The 21,655-nt window shown below is 39.8% G+C and overlaps 1 protein-coding gene across 2 annotated transcripts in view; it reads left to right on the top strand.

Moving 5' to 3' along the window:
• Positions 1-20,546, top strand: part of LOC118799029 (mannosyl-oligosaccharide 1,2-alpha-mannosidase IA) — a 321,766-nt gene extending 301,220 nt beyond the window's left edge. For both annotated transcript variants that reach the window (XM_036558708.1, XM_036558710.1), the window contains exons 8-12: positions 1,404-1,519; positions 7,825-8,044; positions 12,897-13,069; positions 15,437-15,552; positions 18,091-20,546. In XM_036558708.1, coding sequence (XP_036414601.1) covers positions 1,404-1,519; positions 7,825-8,044; positions 12,897-13,069; positions 15,437-15,552; positions 18,091-18,241 — 776 coding nt within the window. In that variant the 3' untranslated portion in view covers positions 18,242-20,546. The remainder of the gene's footprint in view (positions 1-1,403; positions 1,520-7,824; positions 8,045-12,896; positions 13,070-15,436; positions 15,553-18,090) is intronic.
• The last annotated feature ends 1,109 nt before the right edge of the window (positions 20,547-21,655 follow it).

Below are 21,655 nucleotides of genomic sequence, written 5' to 3'. Positions count from 1 at the left end.
GTATTGGGACACCTACAGGAGCTTTTATGACTCCCGTTCTAGTTCATCTCAAATATGTTTGATGGGGTTGAGGTCAGGGCTCTGTGAGGGCCAGTCAAGTTCTTCCACACCAGACTCACTGGGGCTCAGTCATGCTGGAACAGAAAAGGGTCTTCCCCAAACTGTTCCCACAAAGTTGGAAGTGTACAGTTGTCCAAAATATCTTGTTCTGCTGAAGCATTAAGATTTCCCTTCACTGGAACTAAGGGTTCTAGATCAACCCCTGAAAAACAGCCCCATATCATCATCCCTCCTCCACCAAACTTTACAGCTGGCACAGCGCAGTCAGGCAGGTAACGTTCTCCTGGCTTTCACCAAACCCAGACTCGTCCATCAGACTGACAGATAGAGAAGCTGATTCATCACTCCACAGAATACGTTTGGACTACTGCTCCCAAGTCCAGTGGCAGCGTGCTTTACGCCATATATATATATATATATAAATATATATATATATATATTTATAGTGTGGCATAAAGCACGCGTTTGGACTACTGTGTATGTATATATATATATATATATATATATATATATATATACACACACACACACACATACAACCCCAATTCCAAAAAACTTAGTTAACGTTTTCCATGAAATGGTAAAATGTCTCGCTTTCAACATCTCATATGTGTTCTATGTTCTATTGTGAATAAAATATGGGTGTATGAGATTTGCAAATCATTGTATTCTGTTTTTATTTACATTTATTTACATTTTACACAGCATCCCAACTTGGTTGTATATATGTAACCCCATATGCAATACTTATAATACAGTACTGTGCAAAAGACCACCTTTTCGTTTATTTCATTTCCTGTCAAAACAGTCATTAAATACATGAAAAAAGCAGAAAACATATATTTAACCAAAAATTAGAAGCTCCAATAACTAAATATAATATCAGATGTTTGAGTGTTGAGTGTGTCGCTCTTTACCTTTATTCCAGCTTCCATTCTTTTCAGGAGACTCACTTTCAGTTTCTCAAAGAATCTGCAGACACACCTCCAAAGTTCAGTCTTAGAAGCTGGTTGCATTTTCTACTTCCTAGAATACCAGTTTCAAAATTAGGCTCAGGTTTTCTTACAAAGTCAAGGCAGTTTTGTTCTGAAAATGTGCCAAAACACACACACACACCTACACACACACACACACACACACACACACACCTACACACACACACACACACACACACACACCTACACACACACACACACACACACACACACACCTACACACACACACACACACACACACACACACCTACACACACACACACACACACTCTCCATTATCAGATTTGTTGAGCTGAAGCAGGAATATATTTATTTCTCTCTACGTTTTTTCTCTCTCTCCTTCGTCAGATCACGTTTCTCTCGGCGGTTTGGGAGACAGCTTCTATGAGTACCTGATCAAATCATACCTGATGTCAGACAAGACTGATGAGGAGGCAAAGCGCATGTACTACAGCGCTCTGGAGGTATGGCAGCGTTTCCCTGACAACAAACAGCAACACTCTCCCAAATACACACATCTATCCCACATATATACACAGTGCAGAGACGGAGAGGAAAGACTCTGAACTACCAGAGAGCAAAACAACCAGATTAGCTCATAAAACAGATCCTGTAATATTCATATGAATATTATTTCTTTTTTTCATATCCAGTTCCACTCACTAGTTAGGACTCCCCTAAACACGCGATACCACCAGCGCTAGGAGGGTGAAGGCGAGCTGCCTGCCTTTAACAGAGCATCTTTGGAAAGCTGAACACGCTTTTAGGTGAATGCTAACTGCCAGCTAACAGACTCCTGAGTGATGGGGAATAACATCCTACCCACCCAGAGACAGTGAGGCCAATTCTGCTCTCTTAGACTCCCAGCCCTGGATGGCTGTAGCATCACTAGGGATCAAACCCGCGACCTCCTGATGATGGGGCCAATGTTTAGACAGTTGCGCCACTCAAAGGAGATTTCTGAGGACCTCAGAAAAAAGTGTTGTTGATGCTCATCAGGCTGGAAAAAGTTACAAAACCATCTCTAAAGAGTTTGGACTGCTTGGAGAAAGGAAAACACTGCATTCCAGCATAAAAACCTTATTCCATCTGTGAAACACGGTGGTGGTAGTATCATGGATTTAGGATGTTTCTGTAATACGACCCCAGAGCCCTAAACGTTGAGTCCTAAACAAGTCAGTACGCTTATCTTCACCAAAAATGATGGTAACAATAATAAAGCCTTTTAATGACATCATGTTAGTAGTGTAGGGTTTTATATAATACATTTTCTTACCCTTCCAAAAATGTTCGAAGTGCTTTTAAACTTAATAAAAACGTTAGAGTCGAAGATAATAATCATTTCTGATGATTTTTGGGAGCCTGAGATTACAGTTAAAACTAGCATGGCGCTAAAACCTTTTTCAGCAAACGAAAAACAACCACTTGTTTGACTTAAATTCATACAAACAAGAGAAACTGAAGTGACCTCGCTGAACAAAGTTTACAGAAAAGACAGCAAGATGATGGTGAATGTGTGAACCTGAAGTTCCGCCTTAAATGGCGCAGCAGTTCGGGGCCAAAATCTACATGTAACATTTCCTGTTATTTCACGCAGTAATTATCATGAAACGTTCTTTAATTAGACTGTGTTTTTTTTTCCTCACGTTTGCCCGAGGCGCGCGGGGTCTGTGGAGACTGTAGTTAAATTTATGCAGAGCTCTGTTTAAAACATCAGGCGGAGACTCGATTATGTTGACCAGCGTTAAACTTCCGCCCAGTTCAGTTCAAACCTCGGTCCACAGACGAGTCAGTGCTGTACAGTGTATCACTTGCTAAGTGCTAAATTGTGATACTGGTCTTTGCAATTATTACAAAAAAAGCCTGCAGAATGCAAACAAGTCTTCTGACCGATCACAATTCCACACATCTGTCCTTCTCTTCAGATGAGTTTCTGAGGGAGTCGATGAACTGAGATGTTCATGTAATCCAACAAAACAGGCTGGACTTTATTCTTGTTACATCAAGAGTTCCAGGGTGTTGTAATATACTGCCAGGCTTATATGTAGCTTGAATCTACACTCAGCATCCTCTTTCATATCAATCAATCATTTCTCAGTCATATAATTTATGACTATAAAAGTACAGCAAGAAAAATAAGACAAAAAATTATTATTTATTAAGACTAAAATGCTGATGATGTTGATCATTATCATTATTATTATTATTATTATTATTATTATTATTTTATTTATTTTTTTTACAGTTTGTCTTATATAAAAAAGGAAACTTTATAACAAATAAGATTAATAAATCAGAACAATCAAATGTATGAAAAAGTATATCAAAGAAAATAATATAAAACTAAAAAATGTATTATTATTAAGATTAAAATGCTGCTGCTGCTGCTGATTATGAGGATGACGATGATGATGATTATCAATAGTATTACATTTTGTCTGTACAAAATAGAAAACTTTATAACAATAAGATGAATAAATCAAAAGAATCAAATGAAAGTACCCATCAGGGAGGAAACGCATGCAGACACGGGGAGAACCTGAAAACTGCACACAGAAAGGACCCTGGTCGCCCGGCCGGGGAACCAAGAAAATGAATGATATGCTGTGTGTGTATAATGTTCATAAACACAGGGGAACACTGGGTGATGGTAGGATGAAGCCCATCTGTGCAAGATTTTTGGTTTGCCACACTTTTGTATACTTTTCCAGCACTATATTAAGGGTGAACTGCCAAAGCCTTAAAGTCAGTGAAAGACTAACCGAACAGCTGTTTAATTCAAAACACCTTTAATAGACCTTTGCATGCGCACAGCAGTCAAACAAGCGCTAGCTTACTGTGAGCATCCGTTTTTTCCCGCCCTCAAACAGCTGAAGTTGCATGAACCCTCTTGGGTGGAAATTTGGAGATTCCGAGACGGAATATTACAAACTCCCAGTTGCCGTAAATGCGGCATTAACCTCTTCCTGCAGGCCATCTAGTGGCCAGTACACCAGGATAATGGAAATCTTTAATTAAAGTGCCCCTAAAGTGAAAAATTAAAGCACAAAAATCATCTTTGTTGAATAAATTGCTAAATATGTATCATTTTGCCCAAGAAACTGCTAAAAATCCCTAAACCTCAACACTCATTAAGAATGCAAAGACCTATGAATATGCACGATTATGCAAATTAAACGCCCCTGGCCTCCCCGTTTCTAAAGCCTGCCCCTTTCCCTTCCCATGCTGTCTCTGTGTTTGAATGGACAAGACAGAGCAAAAACAAAAATAAGCTCCCACTGTAACTTTAATAATCAGAAAGATTTTGACTTAATGTTTTTGTTTTTCTGACACTCTCTCACTTGATTTCACTCACTCAGATTGGAGTCCTTATCCTCTAAATGTGCGTCAGTGAGACTTCAGTGAGTCAGATTAACCTGTGTGGTTGTGTATACAGCTGTTTAGGCCTCCTCACTCAGCTAATGCTAGCGGCTAGTAGTCGTAGAACCAGCTGACACTGGTTTGGCATCGGAAGAGCGGATTCAAGATGTTTTTCACAGCTGTCATCGGTGCTCGCCTCTCATGCATCTTCTGGTTACCGTATTGTGGTGACCGCCATGGGCTTTACAGTTCAGTGGGAGCTCAAGGGGCGTGGCATGCAAAGTAGTGTTTGTATGTGTCCGTGATTGGTCCAAGTTCGTTCATGATGTACAAAACGAAGCTGCTACGTAGCGCCACACTAGTCGCTTTTTTCAGATGTACACAGAAAACCTGCACTTTGTGAACTCCGCGTTATAGTAACACATTTTATATAGATATCAGTCTATATCAGGGGTCGGCAAGTTGTGGCTCTGGAGCCGTGTGCGGCTCTTTTACTGCCCTGTTGTGGCTCCACAGCAGAATTAGATTGTAGGTAAAAATAAAATAATCCTCCTTTACAGTAAAATAAAGCTCTGCTGATCGTTCAACACAGTTTAACAATAAATGGTCTTAAATGCTAGAGTTAATGTAGAACTGCTAATTCAACCTTTAACCCTGAAAGTTGGCGCCCAGACCGCTAGTCCCCATAGCAACATAGACAACAATCTCGCCTAGCTAGTAGCTAACGAAATAGGTGACAATGCAGTGGTGCATCCAGTGAATGGACCGAGTGACTAAACAATAACGTTAATAGTTGTAAATCGCTGCTGTCGAAACAAAACCTCATATCTCCAAAATGCGAACTTTACAAGAGAGGGAAAAAACACATTGCGCTTCTTTTTGTAAGTCAATGGAACCAGACTTTTTTTGAGTTATTTTGGATCATTTCTTTGGTCCATTCATTTACACACAATATATAGGACCACGGGTACTTCCAAATTATGTCAAAAACTGAAAATGGTGTATAAACAAGTTGCAGCGCAATATGCAATATGAACAGATATATAAACAAAATAGCAGTGCAAAGCAAAGAGTAGAGAGATATAATGTCCAGTTGGTGCCCAGTGAGCCTGTCCTGTCCTGTCAGTGGCTCAGTATACAATAATGTCCCGGCACAGTGACGAAGTGTTATACAGTGTGATCGCTGTTGGTACAAATGATCTCCTGTACTGTTCTTTGCTTGGTCACCTATAAAAGACCACATTTGCAGTTCACTGTGACGCATTCTATGTGGTATAGCTGCACTGTGTACTATCTGCTATGTTGTGCTGCAGTCTGGTGTGCAATGACCTTTACTGTCCACGCTATTAGACACACATACCTTGTTGGTCCAACTTACAAATGTGCAGTTAGAGATGAAAGCTTGTCGATGATTGAGGTAAAGGGGGGCTGAGAGGTGATGCAGAGAAACAGATGGACTACAGTCTGTAATTGTAGCACTACAGAGTGCTCCTACATGGTCAGTGGAGCTGATAAAATGACAATGAGAGTAGATCCAAAGGAACGGGAACCTCATAAATTGCCCAGCATGTAGCAATATAATCTCAATATGATATTTTGCCCATATTGTACAGGCCTAGTTTGCGTCTCCTTGGCATTTCATTCATTTCAGAACTTTGATGCTGCGTATCAGTCTTTGATTAGGCCATATTTACTGAAGAAACGCAGTCGTTGCCGACAGAGCGAACCTCGGCATGTGGGCTTCTTTAGAGTAAAAGGAAAGGCAAGAGCGAAGATAGAAGAAAGACAGAAAGAAGAAACGGACAAAAGAAAACGATGAGTCATTTGCTATTGATCCTCCGTGATGCTCTGCTGTGTTTTCGCCTCCCAGAAGAAAGGCTGAATACATAAACTCGAACTGAAGGAGCGATTTTCGGGAGACGCAGCAAATATGGAAGAAAACAGCTCTAAAATGTAGATTTTTTGCCTCCTTTCCCTTTCTTTCCTATTGTTTTTCAGCGGATTCATAAGTCTCCCGCTACGGAAGCCCAATGGAATCTCAATGAGGCTTGACTTCAATTCTCCAGGGAGCAGCCCCTCGTGTTATTCCGTGCATAAATCATTTCATACATAAACGTATGCACCCGGAGCGATGTGCGCCTGTTGTTCCCATTTAGTATGTGCATAGATAGTAGATATAAGAGTTTACGCTCTAAAAGCAGTATGTAGATTGGCAGAAGTTGCGAAACTCTTGTCAATTCAGGCTGTTTGCAGTTTGAGAATGCAGCCCGTGCTAACCGTCGCATCTAGCAGCTGCAGAATGGATCGTAATTTGGCTTACCTGGCTTTTCTCTGGGAGCTGTTTCTCTTACTCAGGGTTTTCCGCTTATGTAATCGGACGACGAGCGCGTTTTGTATATATCTATCTACCACATTTTGCAGGTTATCTTGCCTTCATGTTCAGAGAAATATGCTGCACTGCAAAATGATCCTTCGGTTACTTTCAAAGAACAGGACCAGTGGATAATGCAGTGAGTGCTAATGCTAAACGTTAACTGACCACTGTTACTGTAACAAGTGTTAGTTTGGAAAAGTTTACCCTGATAGACAAACCAGCATAAACCAGCATGGCTAGTCACCAGCAAAACTAGCATATGTTGTGTTTTGAATGCTGGTATGCTGGTCAGCCAGCCTGACCATAATGAGGCGACCAGCTAAACCAGAACCAGACCAGTATAAACCAGCATAAACTAGCTTAGACCACTGTAGAAAGTAGCCGGGTTTTTCAGTAGGGTGTGTGTCTATAGTTTTGCTCTGGAGCTACAAGGCTAGTGTAGCTAACAGCTAATGGAAGCTTAGCAATTAGCATCATGCGAAGTGCTTGAAGCATGAAATGCTTGCTGATCTGTGCTGTTTTGTTCAGCAGGGTAACAGTTTTCCCCCTTACCCCAAATGTAGTCGATCAAATGTGTCTGAAACTGCTTATTCAGTTTTACACCGGCTGACAAGTGATGCACTGGAGGTTCAAGGCTAATGTAGCTAAATAATGGAAGTCTATAACCCACCAATTATCAATGTGCTTACCAAACACCTAAAATCATCACATACTTGCCTCAAAACATTACAAGTTTGTTCAGTAATCTCGAGACAAAATATAGGCTTCCGGGTGGTTGCTATTTTTTAGCCATGCTAACATACTTTAGTGCATGTTTATAGATGTTTATAATGTCATACAGTGTCACCACACAAACAAGTCTATTTGAGTTTACTCAACAACTTGACACAGTCTGGGGTAAAAGTATGATGATTTAGGCTTAAAGTAGCCTAATTAGCACCATAACAGCTTCACAACACCAGTGAAAAACTTTGCCTTATCTTTGTCTATGATTAGATATCTGTGGTATATGATGATATATTTTCTTTTGTCCAGGCTATTGAGGCTAATATGGTGCAGAAGTCTCCAGGAGGGCTGACCTACGTGGCTGAATGGAGAGGGGGCGTCCTGGACCACAAGATGGGTCACCTGGCCTGCTTCTCGGGCGGGATGGTGGGCATCGGTGCGGATCACGGTGCTCCAGAAAAGAGGCAGCACTACCTGGACCTGGCGGCTGAAATCACACATACATGCCACGAATCCTACAGCCGCTCAGGTTAGTATCGTACAGCAGAACATATCGGTCTGCTGGCTTGATAAGGTCAACCTCGCTGGCAATATGCCACTGCCGATCCGCCCTCGGACCACCCAGATAATTGTCCTGCGTAAGATGGTCTAACTAGTCTGTCTTTGCAAATAGATTTTAAATGTGCATTTTGGAATTTAAAGAATTATTTTGGAAAATAAAGGAAGATAATTATTACAAATAATTGAGAAATAATTAATGATAAGGCCTTTTATAATATAGTGTTTTTTGAAAATGTTGCTGATGCTCTGCTACATTGGTAACAGCTGTATATCGCTGTTGTTCGAACAAAACCTCGTATCTCCAAAATAGTGATTTTACAGGAGAAGGAAAAAACTTTATTTTTAACGTAAGTCAATGGAACCAGACTTTTTCCAAGTCATTTTAGGCCGTTTCTTTTCGTCCATTCATCATGAAATTTACACACAATGTAAAGAGCAACAGGCATTTTTTTAATAATGTCAAAAACTAAAAATCGACAAAAATGGTTTTCTTCCGACAACAGCGATAAGCAGCTTCATTCGTGATATTACTGTTAAAATTATTTGTCAAATTAATTTACAATGGAAAAAAAGAAAGAAATTATGCAAAAATCAGTAAATTGGACTGTGAGTGCTTGAAAGTGGCATTTTGTGTAACACTCTGCTTAACCACCGGTGTGCACTGGTGGAAAAACACTCAGCAAAAAGCCAGTGGGACGCCTGCTTTGCCATCAGTGGGCCAACAGCGACCTGCTGTATGTCCTCTTGCTATCTGGGAACTGACATTTACCCGTGGAATTAAGCAAAACATCAAATTTACACAATTTCCCCCCTTTACAAAATAAAAACAACAAAAGTACAGACAAAATTCAGGCTTTAAAATGAGGGCTGCTATTGTTTTTATCTATACTAATGTACTTTACACTATTTTAATAAATAACAACGTGTCATACAGTGTCCGAAACCACATGAGCAAGTCTAATTAGAGATTACTAAACAACCTGAAACAGCTTAAGGCACTTAGTCATGCAGGTAGCATCAAGCTAATTGATCACCATGCTGATCAGACCACTATTGTAAACAAGAAAATGTTCTAAATGTCTTGCCTAGTTATATTAAAGGATTAAAAAATAAATAAAAATAAGATGCACATCAGCTTCCATTACTTGTTTGCTACATTAGCCTCGAAGCTCCAGAAGCAAACTTAAAGACGCTAAACAAGAGGCTGATCGATCACATTTGGAAAAGGGGAGACAGACTTTTCTTTTAAAGCTGCTGAGCAGAGTTTTGTCCATGTTCCCTGATAGCAAGAGGATAGTGGTCCACTGCTGGCCCACTGATGGCAAAGCTGGCAGTCCACTGGAGTTTTGCTGAGCATTTTCTGGGCGGCCCACCGGCAGTTAAGTAGACTGTTAGACAAAATTCCACTTATTGTCGCTCATTTTCCGCTCACAGACGAATTTACCTATTTTTCCTTCCTTCCTCTCTTTAGTTAAATTAGTTTAATAAATAATTTTATCCAGCACAGAGTCAGCAACATTTTCTATAAAATCATTTTATATCAGGCCTAGTCATTATTTTTTTGTTTGTAATATTTGTCTACGGTAATAAAAATCTGTGTGCATTTAAAATCTGTTTGAGGAGATTCAAATCTAGTTAGAACTTGTATGCATGACAGTAATCTGGGTGGTCCGATGGGTGGACCAGCAGTGGCAAACAGTCAGCGGGTTGCCGACCTTATCAGGCCAGCGGACCGATATATGTTCGCTGTTTGGGTTTAGCATTGTGCTAATGCTGCTGAGGAGCACACATTTTAAAAATGTATTCCATTATGCTTTAAGAAGATCGCATCTGAAAGACTTTGTGGGTTTCTTTTCTTACTGTACAAGAAAATGCAAGATTGGTGAATAATGAATTACAGCTTGTTGGGGTTTAGTTTGCTAGCTCTCTTAGGTAATGCTAACTAGCCTAGCGTTTTAGTAATTATTAGCGTTTTTAAGCTCTGTAATCCTTCAAATCCTGGCTTGACAAAACACAACAAAAGAACCGCTGAGTTATAGTCTGCTTTAAGTTTTGACTCGATCTAAAACTTTGAGTTTTTGAGCAAGAAGTTTGTAACGTGGCTAGTTTTTTGCTGAGGCTAGTCAGCAGTTGGTTGTAAAAGTTGGTCGTAAAAGGCAATGAGGGCTCGTGTCTCTGGTGTGAAGAAATAATAAAATATTCTTTATTATGTTTCTGGCAGGGCAGCAGTAATGCTGTCTTGCTCGAAACTTGCTGAAAAAAAATCTCATCAAGTCCAATCTGTTCAATGGTTCAAATTAAGAAAACCCATTAAATTCGCTGATGCTGTTTTAAGCCTTAGTAAACAAGGCTGCACTCGTTCCTCGTCTGGCTCCTCACATCAAAAACGCTGCATAAAAACCCCGTGGCCGCCTTTAGGGGATGCTTTTCGCTGGCCAGGCGAGAGGAAAACGTGGGAATAAAAGAGAAACCAAGATTTTTGAATAAAGCCGTTTTTTTTTAGCTAATGCCTTGTTTGATCTTGGCTTTCTCCCACATCCGTGTCTGGAACCACCGCAGAGTGAAAAATATCACTTTAAGAGGCAGTCACATGTCCAACTAGACATCTTCAGGAGTTTAAGCTAATACGGCAAACGCTACATGCTACTTGAACTACTTTTGATCTCACACCCAAAAGGCACCTCAATATTTTTTTATCGCATTTTTTTCGTCCTCATTAGATTCCGCTCCGGATTGAAGCACAGCTGTTGGATTAAAGGCTTTTGGAGGGAAAGACGGGCTGATATTTAGCTCTTTTTAATGCTGACAGTGAAAGTCTTCCGCTGGGAGCACTTCTGGAGCTGTTGTTAACTTAACAACTTAACAGACTGGCTAACGTCCTCCTGGAAAGATGAGGTGCAGCAGAAAAATCAAATGTGACAGAAGTGCTTTGTGAAAAACTGTTATGCTGAACTTTCTGATGTGGTTTTCATTGCTGCAGCAATCAGGGGACAAAAACGCACTGAAACAGAACAAAAAATCGCTTTCAAAAGAACGAGACACGGCGGTAGGTCACCTTGATCATTTCAAGGCAGCACAACTAATAGCTTTTGTTCACGTAAAACTGTATTTGCTGCCTGGTCGCACATACAGAATCCAATTTCTGGCCATTTATGTCTGTTTATTTGCCCGATTTACATATTTATGTCATATATATTCACATTAATCTCCTAATTACATGTACCAGAGACGTTGAAGTCCCTTTACGCAAGTCAGAGTCGAGCCTGGAGTCTTTAAGGAGTCCAAGACGAGTCTCTGAGACGCGAGTCTGAGTCAGGTCTCAGGTGTGCAAGTCCAAGTTTCAGGTCTCTGAGGTGCAAGTCTAAGGGATGTTTTCAGATCTGAAGCAGCTTGATTTTCTCCTCTCTCTCAAAGATGAAAGCTTTAAATGCTGTTTTGGTGTCTACCAGCTCTTCCAGGTAGTTGTTAGGAGTCACATTTTCTCTGTAGCTTTTAATCATTTTTTGATCTCCAGTTTTTTCACATATTTTCCTTTGACTTTCTCCTTCCTTGTGCAATCGTATATCTGTTTTCCTCACAAATATTTCTTTACTGGTGAAGGGCTCAGGGGTGGCACAGTGGATTGTGCTATCACCTCATAGCAAGAAGGGCCCGGGTTCAATACCCCCACCCAGGGGTTGGCAACATTTGGCTCATTTACTGCCCTGTTGTGGCTCTTCAGCAGAATTAGATTTGTAGGTAATAATAAAATAATCCTCCTTTACAGTAAAATAAAGCTCTGCTGATCGTTCAACACAGTTTAACAATAAATGTTCTTAAACACTGGAGTAATTTGGAGACAAACAGACTTATAATCACTCCAGCTGGTTTCCTGATACATTTAATATGCAACGAGAAACGAATGCAGCAGTAACATTCTGGCGTCACAGGCCAGTCATTTAAGGTGGAACAGGGAAAATTTGAACAAGAAGCTGGCGAATGAGAAGCCACTTCAGCCTCGGAAAAAATCGAACATTGAGAGACGTTTTACAAGGAACTGTTCTACTTTTGCGAAAAGGTTTTCCTGCTGGAGATGCGAGAAAAGCAGCCATAGCTGAGCTAAAGCTTGAAGCAGAGCAAAGTAAGTCTGTGTCCTGTCCAGGGTGTTTCCTGCTTTTCACCCAATGAGTGCTGGGATACGCTACAGTAACCCTTGCAAACCAGGAGGATTAGCTGCTTAGATGATGAATGGCTCATTGAATAAATGACAGGTGGTCTCTGTCTTTTGCACAGTAATGTTTACCATATTGAACTAGTATGTCAGGAATTTCTGTGTAAGCACTTGGACTTGGATATTGTCATATCATTTGTATAATTTTTTTCATGTAAACCTGAGTTATGATGGTGTTGCTTGTAGTATCCATGCTGTTTGATGTTTCATGGAATAAGGGGCATAACCTAACATACCAAAGTCATCATATATTACACATGAAACATAATCGTAGAGTTTGTTAGTGTTCGCATGAATGTCTACACAGTTTATTAATTCACTGGGCTTTTTTTCTAAGGTAGCTCTTCATTTAAAAGCTCCTCAGTGAGTCAGCATATCATAGACATGTAGAGCTGTGGTATGAGAGACATTTTAGAGTAGCTTTATCAAAGACAGATAAATGCAGCACTGTACCACAAGAAAAGCTCTTTATCTCTGTTTTTCTGATATATTTGGCTTTCAAAGTAGCAAAAATGGTCTGAATGATTTACCTGGAACTCACAGGCAGCCTTTTCCAGCGGTGAAGGTCACAACGAGTTGGTTAGTCATGTCGTTTTCTTTGTTTTGACAGCAACTAAACTGGGGCCGGAGGCTTTCCGCTTCGACGGAGGGGCCGAGGCGACAGCAACCAGACTGAGTGACCGCTACTACATCCTGAGGCCAGAGGTCATCGAGAGCTACATGTACATGTGGCGTCTGACCCATGACCCCAAGTACAGGCAGTGGGGCTGGGAGGCGGTGGAGGTGGGTGGGACATCTGCGACAAAAACACACTTCAGTTCAACAAAACGTCCACTTAGATTAATTAATGCCCGAACCCTTAAGTTGCGCTGTAATTGCAAAAAACTAAAGGATGCTGTAATTTAATATGAATTATTTCTCACTCATAGCTCATCAAAACAAGTGCAGATTAATCCCGACCACATTTGTGTTTTTTTCCTGCCTCTGTAAAGCGACGTTGGGTTTGAGAAAGGCACTATATAAATGAAACGTATTAAGTAATTTTATTAAGTATCTAAGTAAAAGAGGATATATTTCATTATCATTTCAATCTAATGAAAAGTTATTGTTGTGTATGGTCTCGTTTCAGAGAAACAATTTTTTGTTTTGATTTTTTGTCCTATATTTTCTCATTTCGAGATCAAAACAAACTTAAAAAAGGTCAGAATGCAGCCTTTAACCTGTACATACAGAATAAATGTATTTGTAATTTGTTATGTAATTAAGTAATTACATTTAAATGGATTCTTTAAATTGTTATCAAAAGGGTTAAAGTGGACTGGTGGGCAGTCGTGGGCTGGAGGTTAGAGAACCGGCCGGAAGGTTGCCGGTTTGATCCCCAGACAGGACTGAAGTGCCCTTGAGCAAGGCACTTAACCCCCAACTGCTCCCCGGGCGCCCTGGGCAAGTGTGCTCACTGCCCCCACTAGTGTGTGTGCATTCACTAGCATGTATGTGGGTCTTTCACTGCACAGATGGGTTAAATGAGGAGGGGAATTTCCCTGTCGTGGGACTAATAAAGGGTAACTTAAATGATGCAGTGTTGTAATTCCTGATCTTGCCTTTCGTTTCATGTCTTTAGTCAGAGTTTTTCAGCACTGACCACTAAGCTATTAAACTGTTGGATTGTTGAAAAGTGTTGAATCAAAAAATAGAAACTTATGTGTCACTCCATCATGGATTTATCTTGTGAAAGGTATGTAGGTAAGTCAGGTTTGGGACGTTCCATTAGGAATGGAACTGAACTTCAGACATGATGAATATCTGTAGCAGTTTACTGTCGGGACAAAACCTCTTCTAAGCGTTGACGTAGTTGCGACGACCCCTTGTTCCTGTCAGCACCACTGTAAAGAAATTAAAGTGACTGACTAAATTATGCAGAAATTTTAATAAATCAGCCCCGTACTTTACTTCTAAGTACTTTTTTCAAGTATCTGGACTTTTATAAAACAAAATGAGACTTTTTACAGTAAAATGTCTTACTTTTTACTATTTTTTGCAAGATACTGTGAAGTAAAAACACATTTTTTTATCATATGCAAACAAATATGATGCAGTTTCACAAATAAATCAGACCAATCATAGTGCAGCATTCACTCCTCAATGTCCACTCATAGCTTAGCAACAGTAACCTGGCCTACAACAATGTTTGCTGGGCATTTTTAAATCAGATAGCCACGGGAGTTTGGATGGGAAGTGAATTTTTTTGTGCTTTTGATTATTACAGCAAAAAAGCAGTTTCTTTGCCAAGAAGTACAGAATATCCACTTTTTCTACCTTCAAGCTTGACCCCTGAATGCAGTGTGACAGATAGCCAGTAAATTGCAGCTCTTGCGATTAAAATTGCACTCTTTAATTTTGATTTCAATACAAAAATGATTAATCTTTCAGCCTGAGTTTTGTCGGACCAGTTTCTGATGCATCATGCTGTCACAGTATCTCCTTGAAATGCTGTTTTGGATACTTAACCCTCATCTTAGGATTTTTCACTGGAAAATCGGCAGCAGTGCAGTATAATCCATGTGGAAAACCAGCCCGAAGAGCGAAAGGCAGTGTTGACTGTAAATCTGTGGGCTTTTCAACTGTGGTTGTATAAACTGGCTCCTGTAGGTCGACGAGTGGGAAAAGCAAGGTTAAAGGGATTTGCGGCGGAACACCTAACATGCCATTTATGCCCATTAGCCTTTGCAAATGAACGCTTGGCTAAAGGCGGCGTATTAATACAGCTCGCATGTCTCTCTGAGACAGGATGACATGTTAATTATAAAGTGGGAGAGAACTGAAATAGATTTGTCACGTTCATTTCCCCGAGTAACACAGGGGCCGCTCGTAATCACAGTGTAGATGTCTGCCTTTGTTATGAGCTAATCGGCCCTTAAATTGCCACGTCAGCTCGTTTTTACTTCAACTGTCAGATTTGTTGTGCTTCTTTTGCCAAAATCTGTAGCACAACATTCTTGTGTTATTAGTTATTGTTGTGTATTCATACAGTAAATTGACTGAGTCAGTAGTGAATGAAAGCCAGATGAGAATAAGGGAAGGTAATGCTAGCGTTCATTCAGTCTTAGCCATGTTAGCGTTTTTCTGTGTACTGATCTTTTATTCTCGCAGGCGCTGGAGAAACACTGCCGCGTGGACAGCGGATACTCCGGCATCAGAGACGTGTACGCCTCCACAGTCAGCCATGACAACATGCAGCAGAGCTTCTTCCTGTCTGAAACTCTGAAGTGAGAGCGCTAATAATCCTGACTAGCGATCTGCTGTTTGCTGTTAGACTGAACTGGCTCAGGATTATTCAATCTTAACACAGTCATCAGAGCTGAGGGTCTAAAACAGCACAGTTCACACATTCTGTAAAGCTAAATATCCATTTATATTTAATGCTGTGTTCACATGTTTGCGGTAGAGGGACGATGGCAAACTGGATATTCTATTGTTTTCAATGGAGCTGCAACGGAAAATTCTGCCACCGCCAGCAGCAACGTTCCACAGACTGCAGCGGTGAACAGAACATGGCCTCAAGGGTTCAATTTAACCAACGTTTACCGCAGACCACAGCGGTGAAATAAACTGGACATTGATTTCTTAGGAGCCATGGAAGCCAAAGAAGCCAAAAACCCCGATTTTAGCCCTGATTTTCAGTCTGGCCGAGTCTGAGCTGGGCGGCTCTAGTCTGCAGATTTTTGGGTCAGTCGGAATCGACAGTTGGAGAGAGAGTCGAGTCGTGTCTGAGGGGAGCAGACTCAGATTTCTTTCCTCCCGATCGCGTTTCAGAGCATTTGGAGTTTATCAAACATGTTTGATTTTTTTGACCCGACTCTGAGCAAAATCTAATGTAAACTGCTCAACGACTCAATCTGAACAGATTCCTGCAACATCCAATGAAAACTGAGAGCATGAAAGGAGAAAAATACAGCAAGTAAACAAAGAAAAATGGCGAAAAGTCTCTTATGTGTGGAGCGAAGCTTTTTAGCTTTTGAGCTGAGTTTAAGGCACAAGCACAAGCTCTGTCAAAGCCTTCCTCTGATAATCACCCATTTTTGCCGGCATCGCAGTCACCATTGTAACATGTGCGTAGCTTCATGCCACCGCCAGCCGCTCTGAGGTGTGGAACGACAATTTCTTTTTCAACGCAAACATGAGAACACAGCATCACAAAAAATATTAGCTTCCATTCACTGTTAGCTGTAACTAGAGTTGGGCAATATGGCAAAAAATATATCACGATACACAATAGGCCACAATATTTAGTTTTTCAGACATCTGATCAGTTGGAACAGAGAAAAAAGAACCAAATGTGCCACATTTTAAAAATACCATCAAACACTGTGAATACAATCATTTTTATTCAATATTTGACATACTGCGTCACACTAAATTCAGTTAAACAGGACTAATTTTGCTCTCTTTATAATGAAACATTGGAATCACTTGCCACATTAATCATTTTTGTAATTTTGTATACTATGATCACTTTTACAATGTGGATTTATTACACACTGTTCACCAACATGTATTGTTTTATTCAACATTTCAAGAATTTGATAAGTTGATAAATGATTAAGAATATACTGTATTTAACATTTTACATTCTTTTTTCTGCTTCAAGATTTGATCTACTTTTGAAATATGATAACTTGTGAATATTATTGTATTATTTTAAATGAATTCTTGATGCTATACAGAACTTTCTACAGCTCTCCATCATTCTGAACTTTTTTTTTAATATTTAACTTTCTAGAATCCTACTAATGATCTGAACCATGTGAAGTTGTACAGCACTCACATATTAGAATCATTTTATGTATTTATCTGCAACAAAAATGGTTTTGTATTGAAATATTATGTTGAAATATAAAAACAGTGAACACCAATTCCAAATTGAATGCTAGTGTATGCATAATCTGCAATATGTTGATGTCTTCTGGCCATGATTTAAAGCCAAGTTAGTCATAGTTAATCATTTATTTAGCTAAATAATACATAAAAAAATAATACATACAATGAAATAATAAAAAACCTAAACACAAAACATGGTACATGATGCAAAATGATGTGCGAGCTTTTTTGCTAGCTAAACATGCATCTTTGGTGATCCTAACCGGTAGCCTACAACTACATCATACCTTGAAACTGAAGGTTTTAATTATTTAGTTAGCTGAATTATTTGTTTATATAATTATAATTTATAAAAATGAAATGCATCATATAACCTGAAAGCAAATTATTTGTGCAAACTTTTTAACTAGCACAGGTAGCTCAAGTGACCCTAACTGCCAGCTACGTCATGCCCTGAACTGCTGGCTCTCTGAGTCTGCAGAGCTGTAGTAATAAAATTAGCAGTGTAGCATGTCTCCAATTTAGCATGTCAAATTCCACCTGCTAGTTAGCTAGCTAGGTCTCCTCCTATTATACAGTGTTACCAAGCTGGGAGGGTGATGGTTAGCACTTTCTCTGAGACACAAAGCTCTACCACATATTTTCATACTGCCACTAACACAGCGTCATTGGACAGCTCAACACAGAGAGAAAGAGGACTATTGTACTTTCTTGATGTGACATCACTAGGGGGTTGAACTTAGGTTGCACCACTCGGGAGCCCGTCAGCATGATTTTGTTAGCATTGTTGCTATCAGACTCCAGGGCACATATCCACAAAGTGTTGATTTAAGATGGGATTCATGTCTTATTTACAATGATCTTACTTTATGCATAAACATTAGCCGTTATAAGCCACATTTTAAGGATTTGTGTTGTACTTGCAGATATCTGTACCTGCTGTTCTCTGATGATGACCTGCTGCCTCTGGACGACTGGGTGTTCAACACGGAGGCTCATCCACTCCCCATCGTACACAAGAGCTGTTTACAGGAACATGGTGCCCCGCGAGACACTCAGCAGACACATCCAGAGTAGCCTGCGATTACACTTACTCACACTGACGCAGGGCTAACAGCCTTAACAGCCCTGTTGCGGACTCTCGGCTCCTTTCCTGTAAAGGATGTCGCGGTAAACGCTGTGATTGTATGTCTTTAAGCCGGGACATCCTGCCCTGCAGGGGGAGCCGGTGCTAATTTTTTTTCCCCGCGGACAATCAAAAATAAACGAATGACTTTTTGTGAGAAGAGCACCTTTTTTCGTTCCATTCTTTCCTCTGTGAGGAAAAATAGAATATCCTTCAGGCCCAAATCTGTGGGATGAGTGCCGCATCACAGGCCATTCTAAGAGAAAAAGAAAACCACTTTTCCTTCACGTTTCTTCATCAGTGATTTTTATCATTCCTTTGTCATACTTACTTACTCTTCGGCCAAAGCTTTTCTTACATTTTCTTGTTCTTTTTTTCTCATCATAAATCGTCGTTTTCTGATTTTTTTTTTCCCTAAATATTTGTTTTAATGTCATATTTTGTTAATGGAATTTGCTTTTTGAAGGACACACAAGGACCAAGAACTTTTGAAAGTGAAAAAAACGATCTAATTTTTGGAAAAAAAATTAATAATAACCACAAATCATGTTGTATCATGCAAAAAAGATTGTTTTAATATTGTTTGTGTGAGATTTTTGTGAAAGGAGTAGAGCTGAATGATGTCAGAAGCAGAATGTGAGAGGAGAGAACAGGCAGCAAAAACAAAAAAAGAAAAGAAAGCCTGATTTTCTTGTGCTATTATTGCATTGTAAGCCATGCAGCTCCATATTAATCACTTACTGTTCAAATCCAGCATCACCACTGAAATATGGTGTGGAGAGTTACACACACACACACACTCACACTCACACACACACACACACACACACACACACACACGCACACACACTCACACATTTGTTTCTCTGAATGGTTGGGACATTACATAGATTTCCATTCATTTCCTGGAGGCCGACTCAAACCTTAACCATGAAAATACTACTAACTAAACCCAACTACTAGCTGTAAACTTAACCCTAACCTTAACCTTAACCACACACTTAAAACATATCTTTACCTTAAAATTGAATGATTTACATTAAATTTTAAGGTGGTCCCCATAAGGAGGAAAAGTCCCCTTAAAGAATTTCAAGTTTCAAGTTATTTGTCATTTGCACAACATTCAGTCAGGACATTCATGCATTGAAATGCTTGTGGTGATATAATGATGTGTATAATATACACAAAAAGTCCCCAGGAAAGTGTATAAACAGGTTTTGGTCCCCACAAGGAAGAAAAGTCCCCGAAATGAGAGAGTATAAACAGATTTAAGTCCCCGCAAGCAAAGAACAGTCTACCATGACGAGAGTTTATAAACAAGTTTGGTCCCCATACGGAACAAAAGTCCCCATAACTAGAGTGTATAAACAGGTTTTGGTCCCCACAAGAAAGAAAAGTCCCCATAACTAGAGTGTATAAACAAGTTTTGATCCGCACAAGGAAGAAGAGTCCCCATAACGAGAGTGTATAAACAAGTTTTGATCCCCACAAGGAAGAAAGTCCCCATAATGAGAGTGTATAAACAGGTTTTGGTCCCCACAAGCAAGAAAAGTCCCTATAACGAGAGTGTATAAACAAGTTTTGATCCCCACAAGGAAGAAAGTCCCCATAACGAGAGTGTATAAACAGATTTTGGTCCTCCCAAGGAAGAAAAGTCCCCATAACGAGAGTGTATAAACAGGTTTTGGTCCCGAAAAAGAAAGAGTCCCCACAATATGGTATAAACCTGGTACAGAAACACACACACACACAATACATACAAACAGCAAAAAGTGACAGCACACAGAAACTGACTGCACGTATCTCCTTTAAAGGCCACACGTTCACAAAGAACGCTGTTTTTAATTATTTTTCCTCCACCATCCGGCACACTAGTGGACGAATGTGCTGTACATAACTGAATGAGTGTGACTGTGAGTGATCCCTGTTGTTAATCTTTGCTTTTTTTCTCTGCTTTATTTTCCCCTCTCTCTCTCTCTCTCTTTCTCTCTCTCTCTCTCCTCTCGTGTTCTTTTTCATTCTTTGTTATTTTTCTCTTTTTTTACATGATTGTTATGTATAATTCTACTGTTTTATTTTCATTTGCTTCCCTCAGGTGTTTCTTGGAAAAAGAGGAAATTTTGATTATGATTATTGTTACTTATGACTGGTATGAATTATCCTTGTTGATTTTACTTATCTTTCAATGTTGTATATTTTCAGATACTGGTAAAAATATCTGTGCAACTTTATACATTTAAAAACAACTGCACAAATCTCACGAGTCTCGCTGTCTTTCTTTGCATCTATGGTTTTGCTCAGAGCCCTCGTTTCACATGAGCTAATTGATCCCAACCTTTTCATAACCTACTGTTCTGTGAAAATGTATTTGCCCCCTCCTTATTTCTTCTAGTGAAGCATATCTGTTACTTGTGATTGTTTTTGGATCTTCAAACTAATTTTAATATAAAGACAGAGCCTGAGTAAACACAGAGAAGTTTTCTAATGATTGCTTCATTTATTGAAGGAAAAAAAAATCCAACGCCAAGTGACCCCAGTGTGAAAAGGTAATAGCCCCTTTAGTAACTCAAATAGACGATTAACCAAATGCAGTTAAATATTGGGATCGATCAAACTAGACTCAGCTTGATCACTGCCCCACCTTGATGTGAAACATCACTTAAATTGAACCATTCCAGCAACATGAAGTAGGCTAAAAGAACTCAAGAAGCAGCACACTATGCTGTGATTAAAAGAGATTCTGTAGGTAAGAAGGGAAGTTATCAGGATATGTCAGCCTGGAAAAGATTTCGAAGCCATTTCTAAGGCTCTGGCACTCCAGCGAAGCACAGTGAGAGCCATTATCTCCAAATGATGAAAACAGTAGAGAAGTGTCTGGCCTATCAAAGTTCCTCCAAGAGCACTGTGACAACTTATCCAGGAAAACACAAAAGATCCGAGACGAACATCTAAAGAAAGAAACCATCTAAAGAAACATCAGAAACAAAGATGGTATCCATGGGAGAGTTGCAAAGTGAAAAACACTGCTAATTAAGAGGAACATAAAAGCTTATCTCACATTTCCTTAAAAAAACACCCTGATGATCTCCAAACATTCTGTAAAGAGGACAGATTAGTCAGAAATTGAACTTTTGGGAAAACAGGAGTGCCATTACATCTGGCATAAAAACAGCATTCCAAAATTAGAACATCATTCGAACAGTGAGACATGGTGGTGGTAGTGCAATGGTATGGGGATGTTTTGCTGCTGGGCCTGGGGGCAACCTGTCATAATTGATGGAACCATGAATTCTGCTCTCTACCAGAAAGTCATGCAGAAGAACATCCAGTCATGAGTCAGTGGTCTGAAGCTCAAACACAGTTGG

Source organism: Colossoma macropomum, unplaced genomic scaffold (assembly GCF_904425465.1).
Source record: "Colossoma macropomum unplaced genomic scaffold, Colossoma_macropomum, whole genome shotgun sequence".
Taxonomy (NCBI): domain Eukaryota; kingdom Metazoa; phylum Chordata; class Actinopteri; order Characiformes; family Serrasalmidae; genus Colossoma; species Colossoma macropomum.
Note: the sequence above shows the minus strand (reverse complement) of the source record. Positions and strands in the feature narration are given on the sequence as shown.